The sequence below is a fragment of the Rana temporaria genome, chromosome 9 (genome assembly GCF_905171775.1).
Source record: "Rana temporaria chromosome 9, aRanTem1.1, whole genome shotgun sequence".
Classification (NCBI taxonomy): domain Eukaryota; kingdom Metazoa; phylum Chordata; class Amphibia; order Anura; family Ranidae; genus Rana; species Rana temporaria.
Genome location: NC_053497.1, coordinates 45,963,489 through 45,987,329, shown reverse-complemented (window position 1 = coordinate 45,987,329; position 23,841 = coordinate 45,963,489). Strand labels below are relative to the sequence as shown.

Sequence of the window (23,841 nt, the reverse complement as noted above, 5' to 3'; positions counted from 1 at the left end):
GCGCATAGCCTGTGCGCACGCGCCGTGAAGAGCCGAGACCTACTCCGGCTGTCTTCGGGGAGAGTGACGTGCCAGGGCCGGCCGTCAATCATCCTCCCTCTCCATAGGCACGCCCATTCCCCGCGGGAGCCGGAATCTACGATGGACGACTACGAGGTGAGTACGGGGTTAAAAAAATCGGGACAGGCATACTGTAGCTCGCGCTACAATGCCTGTCTCGATGGTAACATCATGGGATTGTGGGTGAACTACCGCTTTAACATTGGCTGCGCCTCATATAGCAGGGGTAACTTTATGCTGAAAAATACTAACGTAAACGGCGTATCTGTACTGCGTCGGCTGGGCGTACGTTCGTGAATAGGTGTATCTAGCTGATTTACATATTCTAGGCAGAATTCGGCGTACAAGCCCCTAGCGGCCAGCGTAACTATGCAGTTAAGATACGACGGCGTAGGAGACTTACGCCGGTCGTATCTTAGCAATATTTAAGCGTATCTCAGTTTGAGAATACGCTTAAATATACGACAGCGGGGATTCGGACTTACAACGGCGTATCTACCGATACGTCCGTCGTAAGTCTCTATGAATCTACCCCAACAGCTATAAATACTGCAGCTGCTGATTTTTAATATAAGGGCACGTACCTGTCCAGGGATCTAGCGATGTCGGCCCCCCGAAACCGATTCCATCAGCTCGGGTGCAGGCGTCGGCATTGAAACTTAGGCCCCTTTCACATTGAACTTGTAGCCGCGGTGGCGGTATATCGCCGCTAAAAATAGCGGCGCTATACCGCCGAGATTACCGCGGGAATCGGCCGCTAGCGGTGCGGTATTAACCCCCGCTAGCGGCCGATAAAGGGTTAATACCGCCCGCAATGCGCCTCTATGAGGCGCATTGCGGGCGGTATTGCCGCGGTTTCCCATTGTTTTCAATGGGAAGGAGCGGTGAAGGAGCGGTATACATGCCGCTCCTCTCACCGCTCCAAAGATGCTGCTGACAGGAGATTTTTTTGTCTCCCGCCAGCGCATCGCCTCAGTGTGAAAGCCCTCGGGCTTTCACATTGAGTCTGCAGTGAAGGAGTTTTTCAGGTGGGATAGCAGCGCTAAATTTAGCGCTGTACCGCCTGAAAAACTCCTCAATGTGAAAGGGGCCTAAGGTAAACCGTCTGCGAAGCCCTCAGGTTTCTTACTGCGCATGCACGAGTCGCACTGCGCTTTCTGAATGGTTCAGTTGTCTTCTGGGACACACACGGGTCCTAGAAGGCAGCGGGGGGCAGGAGGAGGGGCCGATCTAAATTCAGAGATGATGTACCTCGCTGCGGCAATGTAGGACGAAAGCCCTGCTGGATTTTTTTTTGAAAGAGGTACAAAGACGACCCCCCGGGGGTGGTGCTCAATTGGATTACATATACTTTGATTTTAGCCTGGAACTTTTGCTTTAAATTAGATGTGAACCCTCGCCTTGTAAATCGCCTTTTTATCCTAATGCAGCAGGCCCCCTAATACTTGCCTGAGCCCCATCTCTATCCAGCGATGTCCACGAGTGCCTCGTCCGTCCAGGACTCTCCCTCCTGATTAGCTGAAAGAGCAGTTGGCTCCCACTGCTGTCAATCAAACTCAGCCAATCAGGAGAGAGAGGAGGCTTGGCCGAACCACAGCTCCGTGTCTAAATATAGCTGCTGAAAAAATTAAACTGGAGTTCCTCCCTTTTCTCACAGCTTTCATACATTTTTATTTTTTTAGCTCATTAAGAATGGTAGGAATCTTGGGTGTAGTTGTGTCTTGGATGATATTTATTTATAAATAGACCCCTATATGACAAAAACATTCTTTCCTGACGACTCGCACACTGTTTCTGTCTGTATGTGGTCAGCTGCTTGTACGTTCCTGACATAGAACGTTCCTTGTACTATTGGAAGGCCCATCAATGGACATCCCAAGGAGAAAATATAGAACAGCAATTGCCCCATTTTTACTAAACGCAGCAAAGACATTAATTCCAAAACAGTGGAAGTCAAAGCAAGCACCAACGATACAGGATTGGTTGGGGGAGGTAGATAAAATAAGATTTATTCATTTGCACATCAATTCCAAAATTGGATTTACTAGCATTTGGAAGGATTGGTTGGGGTTTAAACACTCCCTGGTATATGTGAGCTATATGGGAAGCGAGGGAGTATTTAGGGATTTACCCCCCCCCCTCTTCTCTCCAGTGAGGGAGAATCACACCCCCCCCCCTTTTGTGAGACACATGGTTGGTACAGAGGTGTGACTCTCTCCACCTCATAAATTAATTAAAACGGTTTGGGTAGGTTGTTAAATCACTTATAGGGAACTTTTTTCTTTTTTTTTTTTTTTTTTCTCGAGTGGGGTTTTAAGATTAGATAAAAATTCAATTTAATAAATAAATACATATCCTTGGGAAGGATAAAAAGATTGAGAGTCGGGGTGTAGGTTTAGTTTCACGTTACAGGTTTTTTTTTTTTTTTATGGGCGAAATATAAATGGTGGTAGAGAGACTCTCTCTCTTCATACATGAAAAGATTGTTGCAATACTTTGTCACGCCGTATGTGCGCAGCGGTCTTACAAGCGCACTTTTTTTGGGGAAAAATTACACTTTTTTTAATTAAAAAATAAGACAACAGTAAAGTTATCCCCATTTTTTTTAATATTATGAAAGATAATGTTACGCCAAGTAAATTCATACCCAACATGTCACGCTTCAAAATTGCGTCCGCTCATGGAATGCCGACAAACTTTTACCCTTTAAAATCTTCATAGGCGACGTTTAAAAAAAAAAGGTTGCATGTTTTGAGTTACAGAGGAGGTCTAGGGCTAGAATTATTGCTCTCGCTCTACTAATCGTGGCGATACCTCACATGTGTGGTTTGAACACCGTTTACATATGCGGGCGCTGCTCACGTATGTGTTCGCTTCTGCGCGCAAGCTCGTCGGGACGGGGTGCGTTTTCTGGCTCCTAACTTTTTTAGCTGGCTCCTAGATTCCATGCAAATTTGTCAAACCCTGGTGTAAATGTCTTGTCTTGTTTATATGTATTTTTGAAATGATATGAAAGCTTTATGTGTGTGTAATAAAAATAATTGAAACGGGAAGGCCCATCAATTCGTATGTCATAGAAAACTCTCATACAGTGCCTTGAAAAAGTATTCATACCCCTTAAAAAATTTTAATTTTACAACTGTAAATGTATTTTATTGGGATTTTATGTGATAGACCAACACAAAGTGGTACATAATTGTGAAGTGGAAGGAAAATGATAAATGGTTTTCCAATTTTTTTTTTTTATTTTTTTTTTTACAGATGTGTGAAAAGTGTGGCGTGCATTTGTATTCAGGCCCCTTTATGGCCCGTACACTCGATCAGACGACAGAGCCGCAATTTTTTAAATTTTTTTTTGCATGCTAGTCGCATATCAAAAATACAGTTTTTATAAAGTTACGAAAATCCTCATACGGCAGAATAAAAAAATCTGAAGTGATGTCATGTGTTGCAGTGTATTTCTACTGTACTTATTAAGCGAAAATCTGGTATCATAAGAGAAATGTTTGCATGCTTGTCCCATCGGATAATATCGGATGATCTATTGTGATCGGCTCTCGAAAGCTCTGTGCTAACAATCCGATTATTGTACAATCGTGTCGAAAGCGGTATTTTCGTCTGATTTTCGGATTGTGTTTAAGACCCATTATTCTGATACCCCCTAACTAGAATCAAGTGGAACCAATTGCCTTCAGAAGTCACCTAATTAGTAAATGGAGTCCATCTGTGTGTAATGGAATCTCAGTATAAATACAGCTGTTCTGTGAAGCCCACAGAGGTTTGTTGGAGAACCTTAGTGAACAAACAGCATCATGAAGGCCAAGGAACACACCAGACCGATCAGGGATAAAGTTGTAGAGAAGTTTAAAGCAGGGTTAAGTTATAAAAAATATCCCAAGCTTTGAACATCTCACAGAGCACTGTTCAATCCATCATCTGAAAATCGAAAGAGTATGGCACAACTGCAAACCTACCAAGACATGGCCGTCCACCTAATCTGACAGGCGGGGCAAGGAGAACATTAATCGGAGAAGCAGCCAAGAGGCCCATGGTAACTCTGGAGGAGCCACAGAGATCCACAGCTCAGGTGGGAGACTCTGTCCACAGGACAACTATTAGTCATATACTCCACAAATCTGGCCATTATGGAAGAGTGGCAAGAAGAAAGCCATTGTTGAAAGAAATCCCAGTTACAGTTTACAAGAAGCCATGTGGGGGACACGGCAAACATGTGGAAGAAGATGCTCTGGTCAGATGAGACCAAAATTTTACTTTTTGGTCTAAAAGTAAAACGCTGTGTGGCTGGAAAACCAACACTGCACATCACCCTGAACACACTGTCCCCACTGTGAAACATGGTGGTGGCAGAATCATGTTGTGGGAATGATTTTCTTCAGCAGGGACAGGGAAGCTAGTCAGAGTTGATGGGAAGATGGATGGAGCCAAATACAGGCAATCTTGTAAGAAAACCCGTTGGGGTCTGCAAAAGATCTGAGACTGGGGTGGAGGTTCACCTTCCAGCAGGACAACGGCCCTAAATATACAGCCAGAGCTTACAATAAAATAGTTTAGCTCAAAGCATATTCATGTGTTAGAATGGCCCAGTCAAAGTCCAGACCTAAATCCAATTAGGAATCTAATTCAAGACTTGAAAATTGCTGTTCACAGACGCTCTCCACACAATCTCTGACAGAGCTTGAGCTATTTTGCAAAGAAGAATGGGCAAAATGTCACTCTCTAGATGTGCAAAGCTGGTAGAGACATCCCCCAAAAAGACTTGCAGCTGTAATTGCAGTAAAAGGAGGTTCTACAAAAATATTGACTCAGGGCCAGAATACAAATAATGCCACACTTTTTTCACACATTTTATTTATAAAAAAAAAAAAATTGCAAAACCATTTATCATTTTCCTTCCACTTCACAATTATGTGCCACTTTTTGTTGGTCTATCCCAATAAAATACATTTGAGTTTATGGTTGTAACATGAAAAAATTTCAAGGGGTGTGAATACTTTTTCAAGACACTGTATAAAAATAATAAATTCCAGCAGTAGATCTAGAGACCCCTGTAAGGGCTCGTTTACATGGGTGGAAAAAAAATGGTGGCTGAGCTGTCGTTGAAACTAAAATATAACATGAAGCTGAAAGGTGTTGTGCCGTGGCTGGTATGCTTTGCTTTGTTGGCGCAGCAAATTCATTCCCACTTGTCACGTTTGACAGACACCACTGCCTGTCAAACTTTTCTTCACTGTCGCAACAAATTAGGGGCACAGGCGACCAATAAAAATCTGACAGGGGTTCTTATCCCTCTCCATGCTATCCAAAACCTGTTCTGCCTGTAGTTGTGTTTACCTTGACTTGTCAAGTGTGGCACCGAAAGTGCAAACCAAACATTTTGCCTGTGTTAAAGCACATTTTTCCAATACAAAATTCAGCTTTGGCTGAAAAAAAATGCAGTCATTCAGGAGGTGGCAGGATCTCCTAAATGCCTGAAAGCCACAGTTCTATGTCCCTTTAAAAAGCGTTCCACTGCAAATCATTTTTCAGAGGGGTTCTAGAGACTTGCCTGTCTTAAAGGGGTTGTAAAGGTACAAACTGGCTCCTAACCTTTTGAGCTGACTCCTAGATTCAAAGCAAATTTGTCAAACCCTATTTTAAATCTATGTACTTACCATTTTGTATTACCTTTTTGTCTTCTAACTCTTTTTTTTTTTTTTTTTTCAATCTTAGGATTTTGCGGTGCTTACGTGGCTGTCCATATATCCCCATGTGCCATCCTGTGGTTGGGCCACCCCTTGCAATGTCATAGAATTGCTCCTGTGCTTGTAGTTGTTGATTCTCACCTGCATCATGAAATTCAGAGACCAGGTGAGCACATTATCCGAGTGGTTCAAGGGCTGGAACGAATGTGAGCAGACAGTGGCTCTTCTGTCTCTGCTGAAGAGGATCACGAGGACACAGGCCCGTTTCCTGCAACTGTGTTTGGAGCACTCGCTGTCGGATTGCTCTGAGATACACATCCTAGAGACAGAGGCCAACAGTGCGGGTGAGTGCGATCCTCCACTTTATATCCTCTTAGTGGTGTTTCCTTTTAGCGTTTAAAGGCAATCCACCTTCATGAAATGAATGCCTTCACAGGTAGCAGTTCAATAGATGAAATGTTACTACTGCGTGTGTGACTTTCTGAATTCATGTTATAAATATATATTAACCAGTTCCCGACCCCCGCATGTACATATACGTCCACAATATGGCACGTACAGGCACATGGGCGTACATGTACGTCCTCGCCTATTAGCGGGTGGGGGGTCCGATCGGGACCCCCCCCCGCTACATGCGGAGGTCGGGTCCGCTCGGGGAGCGATCCGGGACCACGGCGCGGCTATTTGTTTATAGCCGCTCCGTCGCGATCGCTCCCCGGAGCTGAAGAACGGGGAGAGCCGTATGTAAACACGGCTTCCCCGTGCTTCACTGTGTCGGCGCATCGATCGCGTCATTCCCTTTATAGGGAAGACACGATCGATGACGTCATTCCTACAGCCACACCCCCCTACAGTTGTAAACACATACTAGGTGCACCCTAACTCCTACAGCGCCACCTGTGGTTAACTCCCAAACTGCAACTGTCATTTTCACAATAAACAATGCAATTTAAATGCATTTTTTGCTGTGAAAATGACAATGGTCCCAAAAATGTGTCAAAATTGTCCGAAGTGTCCGCCATAATGTCGCAGTCACGAAAAAAATCGCTGATCGCCGCCATTAGTAGTAAAAAAAAAAAAAAATTATAAAAATGCAATAAAACTATCCCCTATTTTGTAAACGCTATAAATTTTGCGCAAACCAATCGATAAACGCTTATTGCGATTTTTTTTACTAAAAATAGGTAGAAGAATACGTATCGGCCTAAACTGAGGAAAAAAAATGTTTTTATATATGTTTTTGGGGGATATTTATTACAGCAACAAGTAAAAAATATTGCATTTTTTTCAAAATTGTCGCTCTATTTTTGTTTATAGCGCAAAAACTAAAAACCGCAGATGTGATCAAATACCACCAAAAGAAAGCTCTATTTGTGGGGGGAAAAAGGACGCCAATTTTGTTTGGGAGCCACGTCGCACGACCGCGCAATTGTCTGTTAAAGCGACGCAGTCCCGAACTGTAAAAACACCTTGGGTCTTTAGGCTGCATATTGGTCCGGGGCTTAACTGATTAAAGAACAACCAAAGGTTCCTATGTGACAGTCTAAACAAGTCGTAAATCTAGTTCATATATGCAATGCACAAGCCCCATAAATATAAGGCTGCATTCACACCTCAGCGTTTTCATCTTGTAAAACGCCTGAAAAATGCCCAACAAGCAAAATCCAATTCATTTCAATGGTACCTGTTCACATCTGAGTGTTTTGTCACCTGAAGCAAAACACCTGAAACTCAAAAAAGCACATGAACTTCTTTTTAGGCAGATTACAGGCATTTTTCTGCTTTTTACATTGGTGACCTTTTTGACCTGTACAAATTCGGGGCAAAAAATGCGCAACTTTCTGCCTAAAAAAAGAAACGCTCAGGTGTGAATGCAGCCCAATTACTTACCTGAGCCCCATATGGATCCAGCGATGTTGCAGGAGTGTCTCAGCTGCCTGCGACTCGCCTCCTCATTGGCTGAGACAGCAGTGCGGCGCCATTGGCTCCTGCCTTTGTCAATCAAAGTCAGTCGGCCAATGGGGAGAGAAAGGGGGCGGTGCCTGGCTCAGTGTCTTAATAGACACGGGGAGCTGTGGCTCGGCTAAAGTTCACCAATAGCAAGCTGCTTTCAGTGGGGGGCACTCAACAGGAGCAAGGGGCCAGAGCACAGAAGAGGGGCCCAAGAGGATCTGTAAAACCATTGCACAGAGCAGGTAAGTATAACATGTTTGTTATTTTTAACTAAAAAAGCCTAAAGTGATTATTAAAGCTTTTTTTTTTTATGATAAAATGTTACACAAGGGTAGAGAGCAGCCCCGAACCTTCTCTTGCCCCTCTAGCGATCTTGGCTCGTCCTCTTCTGCGCAGGCCACAATGGAAAGCTGCCTGCTATGGGGACTATAGTACCCCCAAGCTGATCTGTGTACATCCACAGACACAATGCCGCTTGGCCCTACCCCCCGATCCCTTCTCACTGGATTTGACTGATGGCAGCAGGAGGGAATGCAGTAAGGTTAAAGTTTTTTTTTTTTTTTTTTTTTTACTTTTTAATGTTTGTAAACCCTGCTCAATTTTTTTTTTTACCTACGGGTAAGCCCATATTAAGGTTTACCTGTAGGTAAAGTGAATACCTCCTAAACGTGCACTGTTTAGGACAGGGGTAGGCAACATTAAAGAGGTGGCGATGTACCTGAATATTATGGGATAAGTCAAAGATCACCGGCACAGTGTCTTATCCTCGCACCTGATTTAAATCCTAAACTGCATTTAAGCTCTACTACTGTGTCGCAATCTTGTGCATTGCACGGCAATCATGGGTTTAATTCAGGTAGTGAGTAGGCAACCCATCGCTTCCTCACTACCTGTCGAAACGCACTCTGATCACTTTTCAGAAGAGCAGCAGTGTCTGCTGCACTTGTGAATGAGCTTTAAGACCCCTTTCACACTGGTGCCGCCCATAGCGTCGGCGGTAAAATAGCGGTAAAGCGCCACTATTTTACCGTCTGATTTGCGGCACATTTCGGACCCTATCGGGGCGCTTTTAACCCCCGCTAGCGGCCGAGAGGGTTAAAACCGCCTGAAATGTGCTGCTACAGCGGCGTATTGGCAGCACTGCCCATTGATTTCAATGGGCAGGAGCACATTAGCAGCGGTGAGTTCACCGCTGCTAATGCGCTCCAAAGGCGCTGCTGGCAGGACTTTTCCTGACGCCCTGCCAGCGTACCACTCCAGTGTGAAAGCATGAGGGCTTTCACACTGGAGACAATAGAGCAGCTGTTTTTAGGGTGGATTGAAGGCGCTATTTTTAATGTTATAGCGCCTGCAAAATGCCCTCAGTGTGAAAGGGGCCTTGGTTGCATTCGGCAGCGGCACCCTTAGGGCTCGTGCACGCATAAAATTGGGGGGTGGTACAACTCTGCGGTTCAGTTTACCGCCTCCAATCCCTACCCCTTTTTTTGGGCTGCTGCTGAGGCAGCAGCCAAAGGTGTACACATGCCTCAGAATGAATTCAACCCATGTTGCTTTTGTTGGGTGCTACTGCCTGCCAATCGCAACCTATTAAAGCAAATGAGACCACTCGGAAGCACCCTGCATGCATAGGAGTGGCGTCATCGCGGCTCTGGCCACTCGCAGCAACGGAGCCCGCAAACCCAGAGGAAGTGCTGGGGAACATGTCAGACCTCTCAGCGGTAACCGAGCGCTGCTGATAGGGATTTGTTCTAAAGTAAGTATTTCATAATGTGCTAGTATGCATCTCATACTTAATACACATTATGTGAAACTTCCCTTAGAACGAAGATGTAGGCCCTTCTATCTTCACCCGGTCTTCCTTCTGGGTTTGCAGACTTCGGCTGTGTGAGTGGCCTGAGCCACAATAACACCACTCCCGCACATGCCCGCAGGAGCCGCAGTTTAAAGCACACAGGTCTTTTGATGGAACGGCACGGGTATGCCGTTCCTTTAGAGGGCATGCATCGGAACGTCAGTCTGCATCTAAAGTAAATATGTCCTAAACGGTACACGTTTAGAAGATATTATCAGTACCTATAGGTAAGCCTTATAGGCTTGCCTGCAGACCTGGCCAAAAGTTTTGCATGACACAAATATTGCATTTTCACAAAGTCTGCTGCATTCTTTTTTATCATGGTAATATGCATATACTCCAGAATGTTATAAAGAGGGATCAGTTGAATTGCAATTCATCCGAAAGTCCCTCTTTGCCTTGAAAATGTACTTGATACCAAAAAAATAAAAATTTTCATTGCACTTCATCCCTGCCATAAAAGAGCCAGCTGACATGTCAGTGATTCTCTCGTTGACACATCTGTCAGTGTTGACGAAGACAAGACTGGAAATCACTGTGTAATGCTGATTGAATAAGAATAACAGACTGGAATATTTAAAAGGAGGGTGGTGCTTGAAATCATTGTTCCTCTGTTAACCATGAAATCGCAAGAAAACGCATGCAGTCATCATTGCTTTGCACAAAAGGGCTTCACAGGCAAGGATATTGGTGCTACAAAGATTGCACCCAAATTGACCATTTATCAGATCAATAACTTCAAGGAGAGAGGTTCAATTGTTGTGAAGAAGGCTTTAGGACGCCAAAGAAAGTCCAGCAAGCGCCAGAGACCGTCTTCTACAGTTGATTCAGCTGCTGGATCGGGGCACCACCAGTGCAGAGCTTGCTCAATGTGAAGCGAAGACTGTTGGAGAATGGCCTGGTGTCAAGAAGGGCAGCAAAGGAGCCACTTCTCTCCAGTAAAAAAATCAGGGACAGAATGATATTCTGCAAATGGTATCCCTGGTGAAACCCTTCTGCACGGCGGGGGACCCGATGCGTGTGGTCGGCGGGCGCAATCCCTGACAGCCACCCGTGATTGCTATTTTACAGCTGGACCTCCACTTTAAGTAGAAGCTGTCTGATAAAGTGAAACAAATCTCAAAGCCACACATCCTGCTGTGATCGAAAGAAATTCAGTAACGAATGAGAAACAAAGTAACTGACATGTATCAGCCTGGAAAGGGTTACAAAGCCATTTCTAAGGCCCCTTTCAGATGGAGCGGAATCCGTCAAGCGGATTCGCCTGCTCGGGGGTGGGGGTGTCTGTCTGCTGATCCCCCGCTATGCAGAGTGGACATGGCCCACTGTTCTCTATGTGCCGGTCTGATGGAAATGGACTGCTTGTCTCCAGCTGTCATCCAATCTGATCTTCTAGACGGATGGTGAACATGTCCCCATCCCTCTGTTTTTGGCGGATCGGATGCTGGTGGGTGTCAGTGGACACGTGTAGCGGACCCCTTCTGTCTGCTGGTGTGAAAGGGGGCCGAAGGCTTTGGAACTTCAGTGAACCCAGCAATGTGAGTCTGTGCTGTAGCAGTCATTTGGCTGTAGTGCGGGCAAGAAGAGGTTAAACAAGGCTGTTCATGCTGGAAGACCCTCCAATGTGGCTGAATTAAAACAATTATTCAAAGAAGAGTGGGCCAAAATTCCTCCACAGTAATGCGAACGACTCATTGCCAGTAATCGCAAACGCTTGATTGCAGTTGTTGCCACAAGGGTGGCACAACCAGTTTTTAGGTTTAGGGGGAAATTACTTTTTTTTTTTTACATGGGGCCAGGCAGGTTTGGACAACTTTTTTTTCCCCTTAATAAATGAAATTCTCATTTACAACAACTGCATGTATTGACTGGTTATTTTTGTGTAATATTTAAAGTTGTAATATTTCAACTGAATCATAGAAGTGTGACAAGTAAAACTCAATACTTGGATGTCACTTCAACTGCCTATGGTCTGGTTGTTTGACATTAACGAGATATACTTAATGAGAATTGCACTTGTTTGAGATGGATGGTACTGGAAAGGGGGTAAGGAGATCATACCCTTTTTTTTTGCTTGGTATAACTGAACAGAGCCAACAAAATCGTTATCTCTAGGAATCTGTTTGGCAGTAAGTGTATCGGCATCCTGCTGAGTCACCAAACACATTATTAGTGACAAGCAAAATACCTAAAAATAGTTGCTTTGATCTGTGTTACTCCGAAAGCTTTCTTTCCCAGAGCACTCCATCCAGCTCTGCATTGTCATGATGTAGTATGGCCGCTGGGATATTTGGGAGCCACTCGTAGTATTACAGAAAAGAGGGACAACTATGTTTGCAGGCAAAATTTTGGCATTGATTTTTGTATGCTTATTCACATTATTGGTACCCAACAGTTTTTTTTTTTCCACACTTTAAATAATCCCTATAGCACACTGCAAAGGGTTCAATGTAAATCAGGTTAATCTGTTCTAAATTTTATATCTATCATGGTAAAATTATGTATTTACAAAAAAGATTTTAAATATGTATTGCATATGGTCTTTTTCATTAAGCTGACCTCTTTCATGTGTACATCTAAAAAATAAACTAAAACACTACAGCTCCTCTTTAATCCTCCCCTTGGAAGATGGCCACGGCTTGTGTTCGTGAAACAAAGAGGAGGTCCTGAACCAAAGCTAATTTTTGTGAACTCTTCTGTTTGCGAACATAAGCGTTTGTGAACAGAGGTATCACTGTATAGTATAGAGTATCCCCTATAGCAGGGATCTCCAAGCTACGGCCCTCCAGCTGTTGCTGAACTACACGTCCCATAAGGCATTGCAAAGCTCTGACATTCACAGACCTGACTGGGCATGATGGGAATTCTAGTTCCTGAACCACTGGAGGGCCATAGTTTGGAGACCCCTGCCCTATAGCAAAGTAAAAAAAAAATCTGCCTTTTAGAACCACTCACTTCCTGGCCAGGACTACATGTCCCATGAGGCATTGCTCCTCACACATTCTCAGGAACTTATTGACATGCATGGATGGTGTACTGAGCTGTATGTGTGCTGCACTGTATTTCCTGATATGTAAACAAATAATGCATTCTGTATGCAGGCCAACTAATCAACTGTCCGATTAATCGATTATGAAAAGAGTCTATTTTCATAATCGATTAGTTGTTTCGGCACAAATAGAATGCATTAAGAGAAAAAACCTTCAGCCTTTAGAACCACTTTAAATATTGTATTTTAGTCTTTTCCATTAATTTTAATAGCAGAAGTAATGCAAGGACCAGTTTACCATTAGACTGTGAATGATATAAAGTGCCTCAGTAATGTCTGAGCAGTAGAGCGCATTATGGCGCAGATCTCTCGTGCTGATGTGTACAAAGACCCTGGTCACAGTCATTACACATTTAGTAGTTTACATGCTAAGCATTTTTTTTGCTGCATATGCATTTTTCTAGGCAAAGATTGAGGAACATTCAGAAAATGAGGCGTAGATGAAAATTAGAGCCAGCCAGCAAGGACGCTATGTCTGCTTGGTGAATTTAACCTGAACATGTGATTTGCAAACAAAATCCAAGCTGATAAATATACTGTGCCATCATAGGGTGCTTACTTTTTAGTCCCTGCTACCTTCAGCAATGGAGTGCCTCCTGCCTTCCACAATGCATTGATTAGAGCTTTAGTGGCCAATTGCCAGGTCCAAGCTCACTCAAATGCATTGAGCATGTGCCAAATTTTAGGAAGATATTACATTTCAGAATCAAGTTTCGGGAGACTGTAGCAGTGGGATGGGCATGGTGAAGTAAGGCCTGGTTCACACCTATGTATTTTTTTGTGCGTTTTCAGTTTTACAGTCCATTTAACATTGTTTCCTATGGGTCATGTCCATCTATGCATTTTATTAAAAGGTCAGGGATTTTTTTTCTGGGTTCTTGGTTCCATAGACTTCAATGGATTGAAAAATGCAAAATGCACTTAGAATATGCAAACTGCAACCTGCATAGGTGTGAACCAGGCCTTAAGAGCAGGAACCGGATGTCTAATGTGTAGAATTGAAGGTCCACTATAACCACTAGCCTACTGCCCGCCATCATATGACGGTGGGACGATAAGCCTCTCCTTCTGGGCGGACATCATATGACGTCTTCGCCTTCCCAAACCACTAGGGGGCGCAATGTCCGCCGGGCACCCGCGATTGCCCAGTAACTGAGTAGGACCGTGGATCTGTGTGTTGTCCTGTCAGGAAGAGGAGACTGATGGTGTGTCCCTTGTACATAGGGACACTGATCGGTCACTTCCCCCCTACAGTTAGAATCACTCCCTAGGCTACACATTTAACCCCTTGATTGCCCCCTAGTGTTAACCCCTTCCCTGCCAGTCACATTTACACAGTAATTGGTGCATATTTATAGCACTGTTCGCTGTTTAAATGTGAATGGTGTCAAACGTGTTTGATATGTCCACCACAATATCGCAGTCACGATAAAAATCACTGATCGCTGCCATTACTAGTAAAAAAAAGCTATAAATCTATCCCCTATTTTTTAGCCGCTATAACTTTTGCCCAAACCAATCAATATGCGCTTATACCAAAAATATGTAGAAAACACCGTATAGACCAAAACGGAGAAAAAAGATTGTTTTTTTTATATATTTATTTTTGGGGGATATTATAGCAAAAAGTAAAAAAAATAAATTGTTTTCAAAATTGTTGCTCTTTTTTTGTTTATCGCAAAAAATGAAAACCGCAGAGGTGATCAAATACCACCACCAAAGAAAGCTCTATTTGTGGGGAAAATTTTCATTTCGGTACAGTGTTGCATGACCGCGCAATTGTCATTCAAATTGTGACGCTGCTGCAAAATGGCTTGGGCAGGAAGGGGGTGAAAGTGCCCAGTATTGAGGTGGTTAAAGAGACCCTGTCACCAACTTCAAAAATTGCGGATAAAACAAATTTAAGATCAGATATTCTTAATGTTTATTTTCCATAAACATTTTATTATTCATGAAGCGTCAGCTCCCTAGCGCAGTCCACACACCCTTTGAATATTATAACCCTCTCTCTTTCTGTGACTGTCTAATTACTGTCTGTGCTGGTCTAGCTTCTCTGCATAAAGCTACATAAAAGGTTATGTAGAGAGGTGAGGGGAGGACATGCTGGGTCAGCACAGACAGAAATTGGACACTCCTAGAAGAGGAAAGGGCCATGTGCGAGGGAGGGGGCTCTGCTAGGGAATTGACTCTTCTGCAATAAATAATCATGTGTTCTAAGTAAGCATTTTACAAGATTTAAAGTGATACTAAACACACACTGTTTAACCACTTCCTTACTGGGCACTTAAACCCCCTTCCTGCCCAGAGGACTTTTTGCGATTCGGCACTGCGTCGCTTTAACTGACAATTGCGCAGTTGTGCGACGTGGCTCCCAAGCAAAATTGACGTCCTTTTTTTCCCACAAATAGAGCTTTCTTTTGGTGGTATTTGATCACCTCTGCGGTTCTTATTTTTTGCGCTATAAACAAAAATAGAGCGACAATTTTGAAAAAAAAACGTTTTACTTGTTGCTATAATAAATAGCTCAATTTTTTTTTCCTTTTTTTTTTTTTTATCCTCAGTCTAGGCCGATACGTATTCTACATATTTTTTAGTAAAAAAAAAAAAAATCGCAATAAGCGACTGGTTTGCGCAAAAGTTATAGCGCCTACAAAATAAGGGACAGAATTATTATATTTTTATTTATTTTTTTACTAGTAATGGCGGCGATCTGCGATTTTTATTGCGACGACATGGCGTACACATCGGACACTTTTGACACGTTTTTGGCACCATTCACATTTATACTGCGATCAGTGCTATAAAAATGCACTAATTACTGTATAAATGTGACTGGCAGGGAAGGGGTTAACACTAGGGGGTGAGGAAGGGGTTAAATGTATTCCCTATATAGTGTTCTAACTGTGGGGGAAGGGGGGTGACTGGGGGGGGTGACCGATCTGTGTCTCTATGTACAAGAGACACAGATCGGTCTCCTCTCTCCCTGACAGCACCGCTGTCTGTGAGAGCCGGCAATGAGAAATGATCTCATATGTAAACATATGAGATCATCTCTCATTGGCCACACAGATCGCCTAGCAAACGGCCACTCCAATTGGCCGTTCACGGCGATCTGTGATTGGCTGTGTCCAAGGGACACGGCCAGCACAGAAGTTCCCCGCTGCGCGCTCGGGAATGTGGGCGGGGAACGCGGAAAGGGGCGGACGTCAAATGACGGCGCCCCAGAGAAGTAGAACCACCCTGCGGCCGTATATAGTCGTATGGCCGTCGGGAAGTGGTTAAGTTACATTTTCCTGTCTATATCTGTATATGGATGATGGCACTGTAATTATTTTTCTAAAAAATAAATAAAATCTAAGTATCTTTTTCCTAATCGATATACAACTGTCACATGACCCAGCTCTTTCCCAGCCTGTCTGCAAGGAAACATAAGCAGGAAGAACTTCTAGTTCTTTTCTACTGGTCACATGTTCAAAATAAAAAAACGGCCTTTGTGATACAGAGTAAAGATAAATAATATATTTGGAAACAAATCTTTATCATTTTGTGGAAATAACATGGTGTGGGAAGATTAATGCCAAACACCCCATTGTGTTTAGTTGATTAGTGGGCATGGAGGAAGAGGGAGGGGGTGGGCTGTCATTTACCACTGTGTATACGCCCACACGTGTGACTCTATAGTCACATGGGCTGCTGAGATGTGATGGGGAGGTAATGAAACTCTGAAAACTAAGCAGAGTCGCCACCACAGCTGCAAAATGCCTAGCTGAATTGGGGACATGGTATAGGTTTTGTGACACTTAAATATTTTGCTTTTACCTGCAATTTTAAATTGAAACCAGGTTCTCATTACCATTCAGTGGAAGAAGTGATGTCTTTGTTTTGTAGTTTATAGACGTGAACAGGAGAGCACAGTAAGTTTTTATATTTGAGTGCGATCTGCGCCAAGGAGTTAAAGTGGCCTGTATCTGCATGTGCCGAAGCAATGGCACATTGTGCCATTGGTTCAGTTAGACAGTGCCGTTACCGGTGGCTCCCGTGCGCGGGAGTGATGTCACGCGCCTCCGGACAATCAGAGCCGGCATCCACAGCCCCAGAAGAAAGAGGGGTGAGAAGATGGACGCAGTCTGCACAGGGGACAGCTCTGGATTTGTTTGCAGGTAAGTGTCACATAATGGGCTAGTATGCGATGCATACAAGCTTGTTATGCTTTTAATTTGCAGGGTTTTCAGTGAGCAAGAGGAAGTAAACTCCACTTGGGTAGGGTAACAAAAATGGCAAGTAAAGAAAAAATAATCTAGCATATACAAGTCATTTTGTAGTTGAATGTTATTAAAAATTGCCTTTCCTTTTCAATCTGTAGCGCTGTAATTTTCTGAAAATGCAATATGGCTTCCTGGAGTTGTCCTGTATACAGAATGTTACCCCCTTTAATATGGACTTATACTTTAATAATAGTTTTAGCCCACGTTCACATTGAGCCTGATATGGCATGCGATTTCACCTGTTGAAGCACATGCCAAATCGGCGGCTATCGCCCGTAACGCCATCGTTCGGATCTGTGCTGTGCCAACTTTGCAGCGCCGGATCGATTCCCAAAAGTAGTTCCTGTACTACTTTTGGTGACTTTGGGGGTGATTTAAATATTTATCTGTGCATGAACATGCATAGATGTCTGTCAAATGTTCCCCGAAGTCTGACTGCATTGCCGTTTTTTTTTAATTGTACCCTTAGGCACAAAAGTTAAAGGCACACTGGAGGTAATTCTTTTGAGGAAACTGTTTGACGTCCAGTTTTCTCAATATACTTTGTTTGAAGTTATAACTGAACAGAACCAACACAATCTTTATCGCTAGGAATCTGTTTGGCAGTCATTGTATCAGCATCCTGCTTGAGTCTCTTTACCATGAAATAAATGTTCCATTTCAGGATCATTGGCAGACAGTGGGAGAAGTGATGTCTTTGGCCACCCCAGTTATCTACATCTATATGGTTATTTTAGATTAGTAAATAATTGTGAAAATGAAGAATTACACGTTTGTATAATTTTCTTGTTGTGTTTGCAGCTCTGATAAGTCAATGGCATCAAGAGTCCAAGGAGAAGGTGATCTCTCTGCTTTTGTCTCACCTGCCCCTGCTGCAGCCCCGGAATACCGAAGCAAAATGCGAGTACATGAAACTGCTGCAGAAAGTGCTGGCATACACCACAGAGAGCAACCAGTACATAGAGGAGAGCCGGCAACTTTTGTCCTATGCACTAATCCACCCAGCCACCTCGCTGGATGACCGCAACTCTCTGGCACTGTGGCTCAATCATCTGGAAGAACGACTTTCCACAGGTTACAGCCGACATGGCAGATCAGATATATCTGCTACGCACTTACGGCAAGGCTCTGACGAGTGGCAGGCCGCAGGAGAGCCTGGCATGGGAGATTCTGGACATAGTTGGCAAGAAAAGCCGCCCAGAGAAAATGGATTGATGCCCTTTCATTCATCCAGCTCACTTCCCTCTGCTATCCAGAGTGTCGGCAGTAGTACAGGTAGGTGTTGGGAGACACACCAAGTGCTGAGTACCCAGCGTGCCACTGTAGTCTGTGGATTCATGTATTCTCACTCATTTAATGGATTGTTACAAAGCTAATTACCTGGGTAGGAAATTGTGGCTAGAAACTGCCCTACAGCAATCTATTGCAGACATATCTATGGCCAAAATGTAAAATCAGATTTTCATTTATTTTTATCCTACTCCTGTTCAAGATCATTCAGATGAAGTTTGTAAAGATCCCCCCACATTTTACATAATTGGACTTTGTGATGTGTATTCACTATGCCCTGTGAGCATGCATTGCTGTATTACAGGATTCACAGAGCCTACTTAGTGAATTTGAGATGCTGAGAGAGTCAGTAAAGGGGTCACTGCTTGCAGAGGCAACAAGGTACCATGGGATATGTAGTCCTTAGAAATTTTATTTAAACAGCAGGAAGCTTAGGAAGCTGTAGGAGCATACAGGGAGTTTAGGAAGACGTGGAAAGAGATTGCCAGCAGATGGGCAGATTTTTCAAGTAAGCTTGTATTGGATTGTCGAAACTATTTTGTGTTATTTCTATTCTGATGCTATAAAATAAAATGTGTGCTGCGACCATAGAACTTTAACTGTAAAATTGTGCAGTTTTGACTCCTCTGATCACATTATCATATAGCCCAGGAACAGGAGAATGGGAGGTCCCATTTAAGGATTAACAGGTGCTTTTTTTTTTTTACCTTCTTATAATCTATTACCTGAAGACTGCTGGGATGTATGACATCCTTTGCCTAGGCTAGAAACCAGGAAGTAACTGAAGAAATGTAAACAAAACAGCAAGTGAATGTGATCCTAATCCTAGGATCATAAGGTTTAAACATAGTCAACGTTGATATTGAGAGTGAAGTTCCATGTTAAATACATTCCAGGTGCTTCAATACAAAAGGTGTTCCAAGCCCTGCATATTAAAGTGGCGAGAGCCTGAAAAGAAAAGCCGGCCCCCTGCCAGCGTGCTGTAGAGAAGGACCCTGACTTTCTGCGTGGAAGCGTTGGTCTCTCTGTAGAGATCCGTCACGCTGCTGAATTAGGCCTCATTCACACGACGGGCCGTTCGGGTCCGCCTGTCACGGACCTGAACGGCAGCTCCATGCATCGCTATGGAGCGTCGGATGTCAGCGGAGACATGTCCGCTGACATCCGTTCCACTAAAAACAGACGTATGGGGGCCACGTCCCCATCCGTCCATGCGGATCGGGTAAGATCTGATGAAAACGGACATGCTATCCCTTTTATAGGGGGACACAATCAATGACGTCACACCTACAGCCACACCCCCCTACAGTTGTAAACACACTTCAGGTCACACATAACCCCAACAGCGCCCCCTGTGGTTAACTCCCAAACTGCAACTATCATTTTCACAATAAACAATGCATTTTAAATGCATTTTTTGCTGTGAAAATGACAATGGTCCCAAAAATTTGTCAAATTGTCCGAAGTGTCTGCCATAATGTCGCAGTCACGAAAAAAATCGCTGATCGCCGCCATAAGTAGTAAAAAAATTTTTTTTATAAAAATGCAATAAAACTATCCCCTATTTTGTAAACGCTGTAAATTTTGCGCAAACCAACCGATAAACGCTTATTGAGATTTTTTTTTTCAAAAATGGGTAGAAGAATGCGTATCGGCCTAAACTGAGGGGAAAAAAAGTTTTTTTATATATTTTTGGGGGATATTTATTATAGCAAAAAGTAAAAAATATTAATTTTTTTTCAAAATTGTCGCTCTTTTTTGTTTATAGCGCAAAAAATTTAAACCGTAGGGGTGATCAAATACCACCAAAAGAAAGCTCCATTTGTGGGGAAAAAGACACCAATTTTGTTTGGGAGCCACGTCGCACGACCGTGCAATTGTCTGTTAAAGCGACGCAGTTCCGAATCGCAAAACCTGGCCGGGTCCTTTAGCAGCATTTTGGTCCGGGTCTTAAGTGGTTAAGACGGCTCTCATAGGGAATCATTGATTTTCACACGTCATGCGACATGAGCTCCCAATGTCAGAGCGTTTGTCGGACCAGTGTGAACCCGGCCTTACAGGTGTATTAGAAGAGGAGTGTTCAGAGGCTGAAAAATAAAACGTAACTTGCGCATTCAGGAGAGGCGCTTTTGGGCAGAAAAAATGCAGAACGCTACTAAAACTGGCCATAGTGGAAAACGTCTAAATAGGAATAGGTCCCACTAAGATGATTTCTGGTGCACTTCGCAAAGCAGTCAAGTGTTTCCTTGGGAGCACCGTGTATCACAGTAACAAGACTTGCTGAGGGTAACTTGAGTCAGGATTGGCCTGCAATCATTACAAGCTAGTGCGGGGATATGCAATTAGCGGACCTCCAGCTGTTGCAGAACTACAAATCCCATGAGGCACAGCAAGGCTCTGACAGCCACAAGCATGACACCCAGAGGCAGAGACATGATGGGATTTGTAGTTTTGCAACATCTGGAGGTCCGCTAATTGCATATCCCTGAGCTAGTGGATGCACACCCTAGATCAGCAGGTGTGTGCATATTGATGCATAAGCTCATTAAATGGGCTGATTTTGACATGTTAATGTTGTTCTTTTCACTACATTTTGGACATTTACATATTAAAAATGGATAAGCACATCTGCAATTCATCCTCCCCACCATCCTGAGTGTAAAAGAATGGGGGAAAAAAAGCATAAATTAGTTGGTAAGTTTTTAACTCTGAGTATTTCTCTGCTTCCATAATTAATTTAGCTCTCTGTTTTTCAGGGCTTTCCTGCCAAATGCACCCCAGCCCCCTAAAGCGCTCTATGTCCCTGATTCCCACTTCCCAGCAGACGTCCAGTGACTGGATGGGGGCGGATGAGGTTTCTGGCCGTTCTGTCTTCCTCACCCCAGACCATGCTCCCCTCTCCCCTCAGAGCAGTGTGGCCTCATCGGGCAGTGAACAGACAGAGGAGATCTACTCTGGACGCAACTCCTTCCAGGAAGACGGCAGTGGAATGAAAGGTAGTAGACTAACACCGGTGTTCATTATTCTAACGAGTGTTCTGATGTATGCATATTGCCTGATATGCTGTATTTGTGTTGGAAAACAGTGACCACTTGACCTTCGGAATGTTTTACACACACAGAACTCAGTGTGAGATTGGACATAGCTGATCAGCATGTTTCAGCTGACATCATTGGCTGAAATCTGCAGCCAAACACGTGTTGTGTCCAATCATATGTGCTTCTCAAACCTGGTTCGGTGACATACATGTACATGAGGGTGCCTTTACCTGCAGCGGTTAAAGGAAGCCATTTTTATAGTTAAAATTTGGTACATAGCCATTCACACCTCCAAAGATGTCAATAGTTCCTGGTTAATTATCAAATATGTTCTAGGATGTATTTGTGTGGACTGGCCCACAAAATACTGCAACTACCTCATCTGTGTTTTGCATTGGCATTCAGCCCTCCTGGTCGTTGCCTTTATTTTGTGCAGTTAGATCCTGGCATTAAGCCCCCGGTCACACCGGTTGCTACTTGTCAATCGATTTGATAGGTATAAGTCGCACCCTATTGTCTGCAATTGAAGCGGAAAGTAGTTCTTGCACTACCTTTTGCAAGTTCAGGTAAAACTTAAATAGACATCTGTGCATGAAGTCACTGATGTCGTCAAAAACCAAGTAGCACTGGCCAAAAGTTTTGAGAATGGCAAATACATTTTTTTCAGCCTCAGTTTTTATGATGCCAATTTTTTACTCCAGAACTTAATCCCCCCCCCCCCCCCCAAAAAAAAAAAAACCCTTCCACTGCATTTCGGCCACGCCACAAAAGGACCCGCTGACAACATGTCGGTGATTCTCTTGTTAACAAAGGTGTCAATGTGGAGACGAGGACAAGGCTGGAAATCACTGTGTAATGCTGATTGCGTTAGAATAACAGACTGGAAGCTTTAAAAGGAGGGTGGTGCTTGAAATCCTCTTTCTTCCTTTGTTAACCTGCAAGGAAACACATGCAGTCATCATTGCTTTGCACAAAAAGTGATTCACAAGTAACGATTTAGCTGCTGCTAAGATTGCACCTAAATCAACCATTTATCTGATCATCATTAACTTCATGGAGAGAGGTTCAGTTGTGAAGAAGGCTCCAGGGCGCCCAAGAAAGCCCAGCAAGCGCCAGGACCGTCTCATACAGTTGAATGAGCTGTGGGTTTGGAGCACCACCAGTGCAGCTGTTGCTCAGGAATGGCAACAGGCAGGTGTGAGGACATCGGCACGCACAGTGAGGGAAAGGGTTTTGGAGGATGGCCTGGTGTCAAGAAGGGCAGCAAGGAAGCCACTTCACTCCAGGAAAAACATCAGGGAGAGGCTGATTGATATTCTGCAAAATGTACAGGGATTGTACTGCTGAGGACTGGGGCAAAGACATTTTTTCTGCATCCTTTTTCGATTGTTTGGGGCATCCAGGAAAAAACCTTGTCCGGAGAGGAAAAGGTGAGCCCAACCATCAGTCCTGTGTCCTGCCAACAATAAAGCATCCTGAGACCATTCATGTGTCCGATTTGCTTCTCAGCCCAGGGAGTCGGCTCACTTACAATTTTGCCTAACAATTAATAAAGAATGGTACAAAAACATCCTCCGAGAGCAACTTCTCCCAACCACCCAGCCATGAGGCAAAAGTGATAACTTAGTGGCTTGGGGAACAAAACATTGTAATTTTGGGTCCATGGGCAGAAACTCCCCAGGCCTTAATCACATTGAAAAGCTGTGGTCAATCCTCAAAAGGCGACTGAACAAAAAAACCCACAAATTCTGATAATCTTCGCTTTGATTATACAAGAATGGTCTGCCATCAGTCAGGATGGGGACCAGAGGTTGATTGACAGCATGCCGGGGAGAATTGCATAGGTCTTAAAAAATAAGGGTCAACACTGCAAATATTGACTCTCTGCATAAACGTAAGCGGACCTTCAGTCCGTTTTAACTTTCCATCTATTAAATCTTCTGCCCTTGTTGTTTTAACTTCAGATAGTAAAACTTATTTTTTCTGCCAGTTCTACCTTATACAGCCCACTTCATGTTTCTTGTCTGGTAAAAAGCCTAGGCTTTTCACATCATGCACAGCTCGCTCTCTCACTGATGTTTATGGACATTAGCATTATTTTTGAATACCTGTGAAAACGGATATTTCATCTTACATTGTTTACAGCGCTGCTTATATTTTATTACACTAATTTTAGGGTTTTCAAATATGTTTTTCAGTTTGATTTTTTTTAAAGTAGCTGCTTCACTCTTTTGCCAATTTGATTATCACTATTTGTTCATAAGCGCAGTGGTGGGAACACAGGGCGAATTTATGTTACCATTATTTACAATTAAAAAGACATAATGTTAAAAAAAAAATAAGGAAAGGTACAAAAGAGGTCTTTGTGTAATCACAGCTTATCTTTGTCAAATTTTCTTATACTCTTATCTAATGATGTGTCCTGTTCCTGAATCCTGTGCAGATGTGCCGACCTGGCTGAAGAGTTTACGCCTACACAAATATGCATCGCTCTTCTCACAAATGACCTATGAGGAAATGATGATCTTGACGGAGCAGCATCTGGAGTCGCAGGTGATTGGTTGCGCCATTTTCGGTCTTCAAATATTCTAATTATTTTTCGGTTTTTGGTGATAAAAGAAACAATACAATA

At 43.5% G+C, this 23,841-nt stretch overlaps 1 protein-coding gene across 2 annotated transcripts in view; it reads left to right on the top strand.

Moving 5' to 3' along the window:
* The window catches only part of SAMD4B (sterile alpha motif domain containing 4B), a 60,725-nt gene that overhangs the window by 6,594 nt on the left and 30,290 nt on the right, over positions 1-23,841 (top strand). For both annotated transcript variants that reach the window (XM_040323371.1, XM_040323370.1), the window contains exons 2-5: positions 5,791-6,106; positions 17,683-18,156; positions 20,928-21,167; positions 23,653-23,762. In XM_040323371.1, the coding sequence (XP_040179305.1) occupies positions 5,911-6,106; positions 17,683-18,156; positions 20,928-21,167; positions 23,653-23,762 (1,020 nt within the window). In that variant the 5' untranslated portion in view covers positions 5,791-5,910. The remainder of the gene's footprint in view (positions 1-5,790; positions 6,107-17,682; positions 18,157-20,927; positions 21,168-23,652; positions 23,763-23,841) is intronic.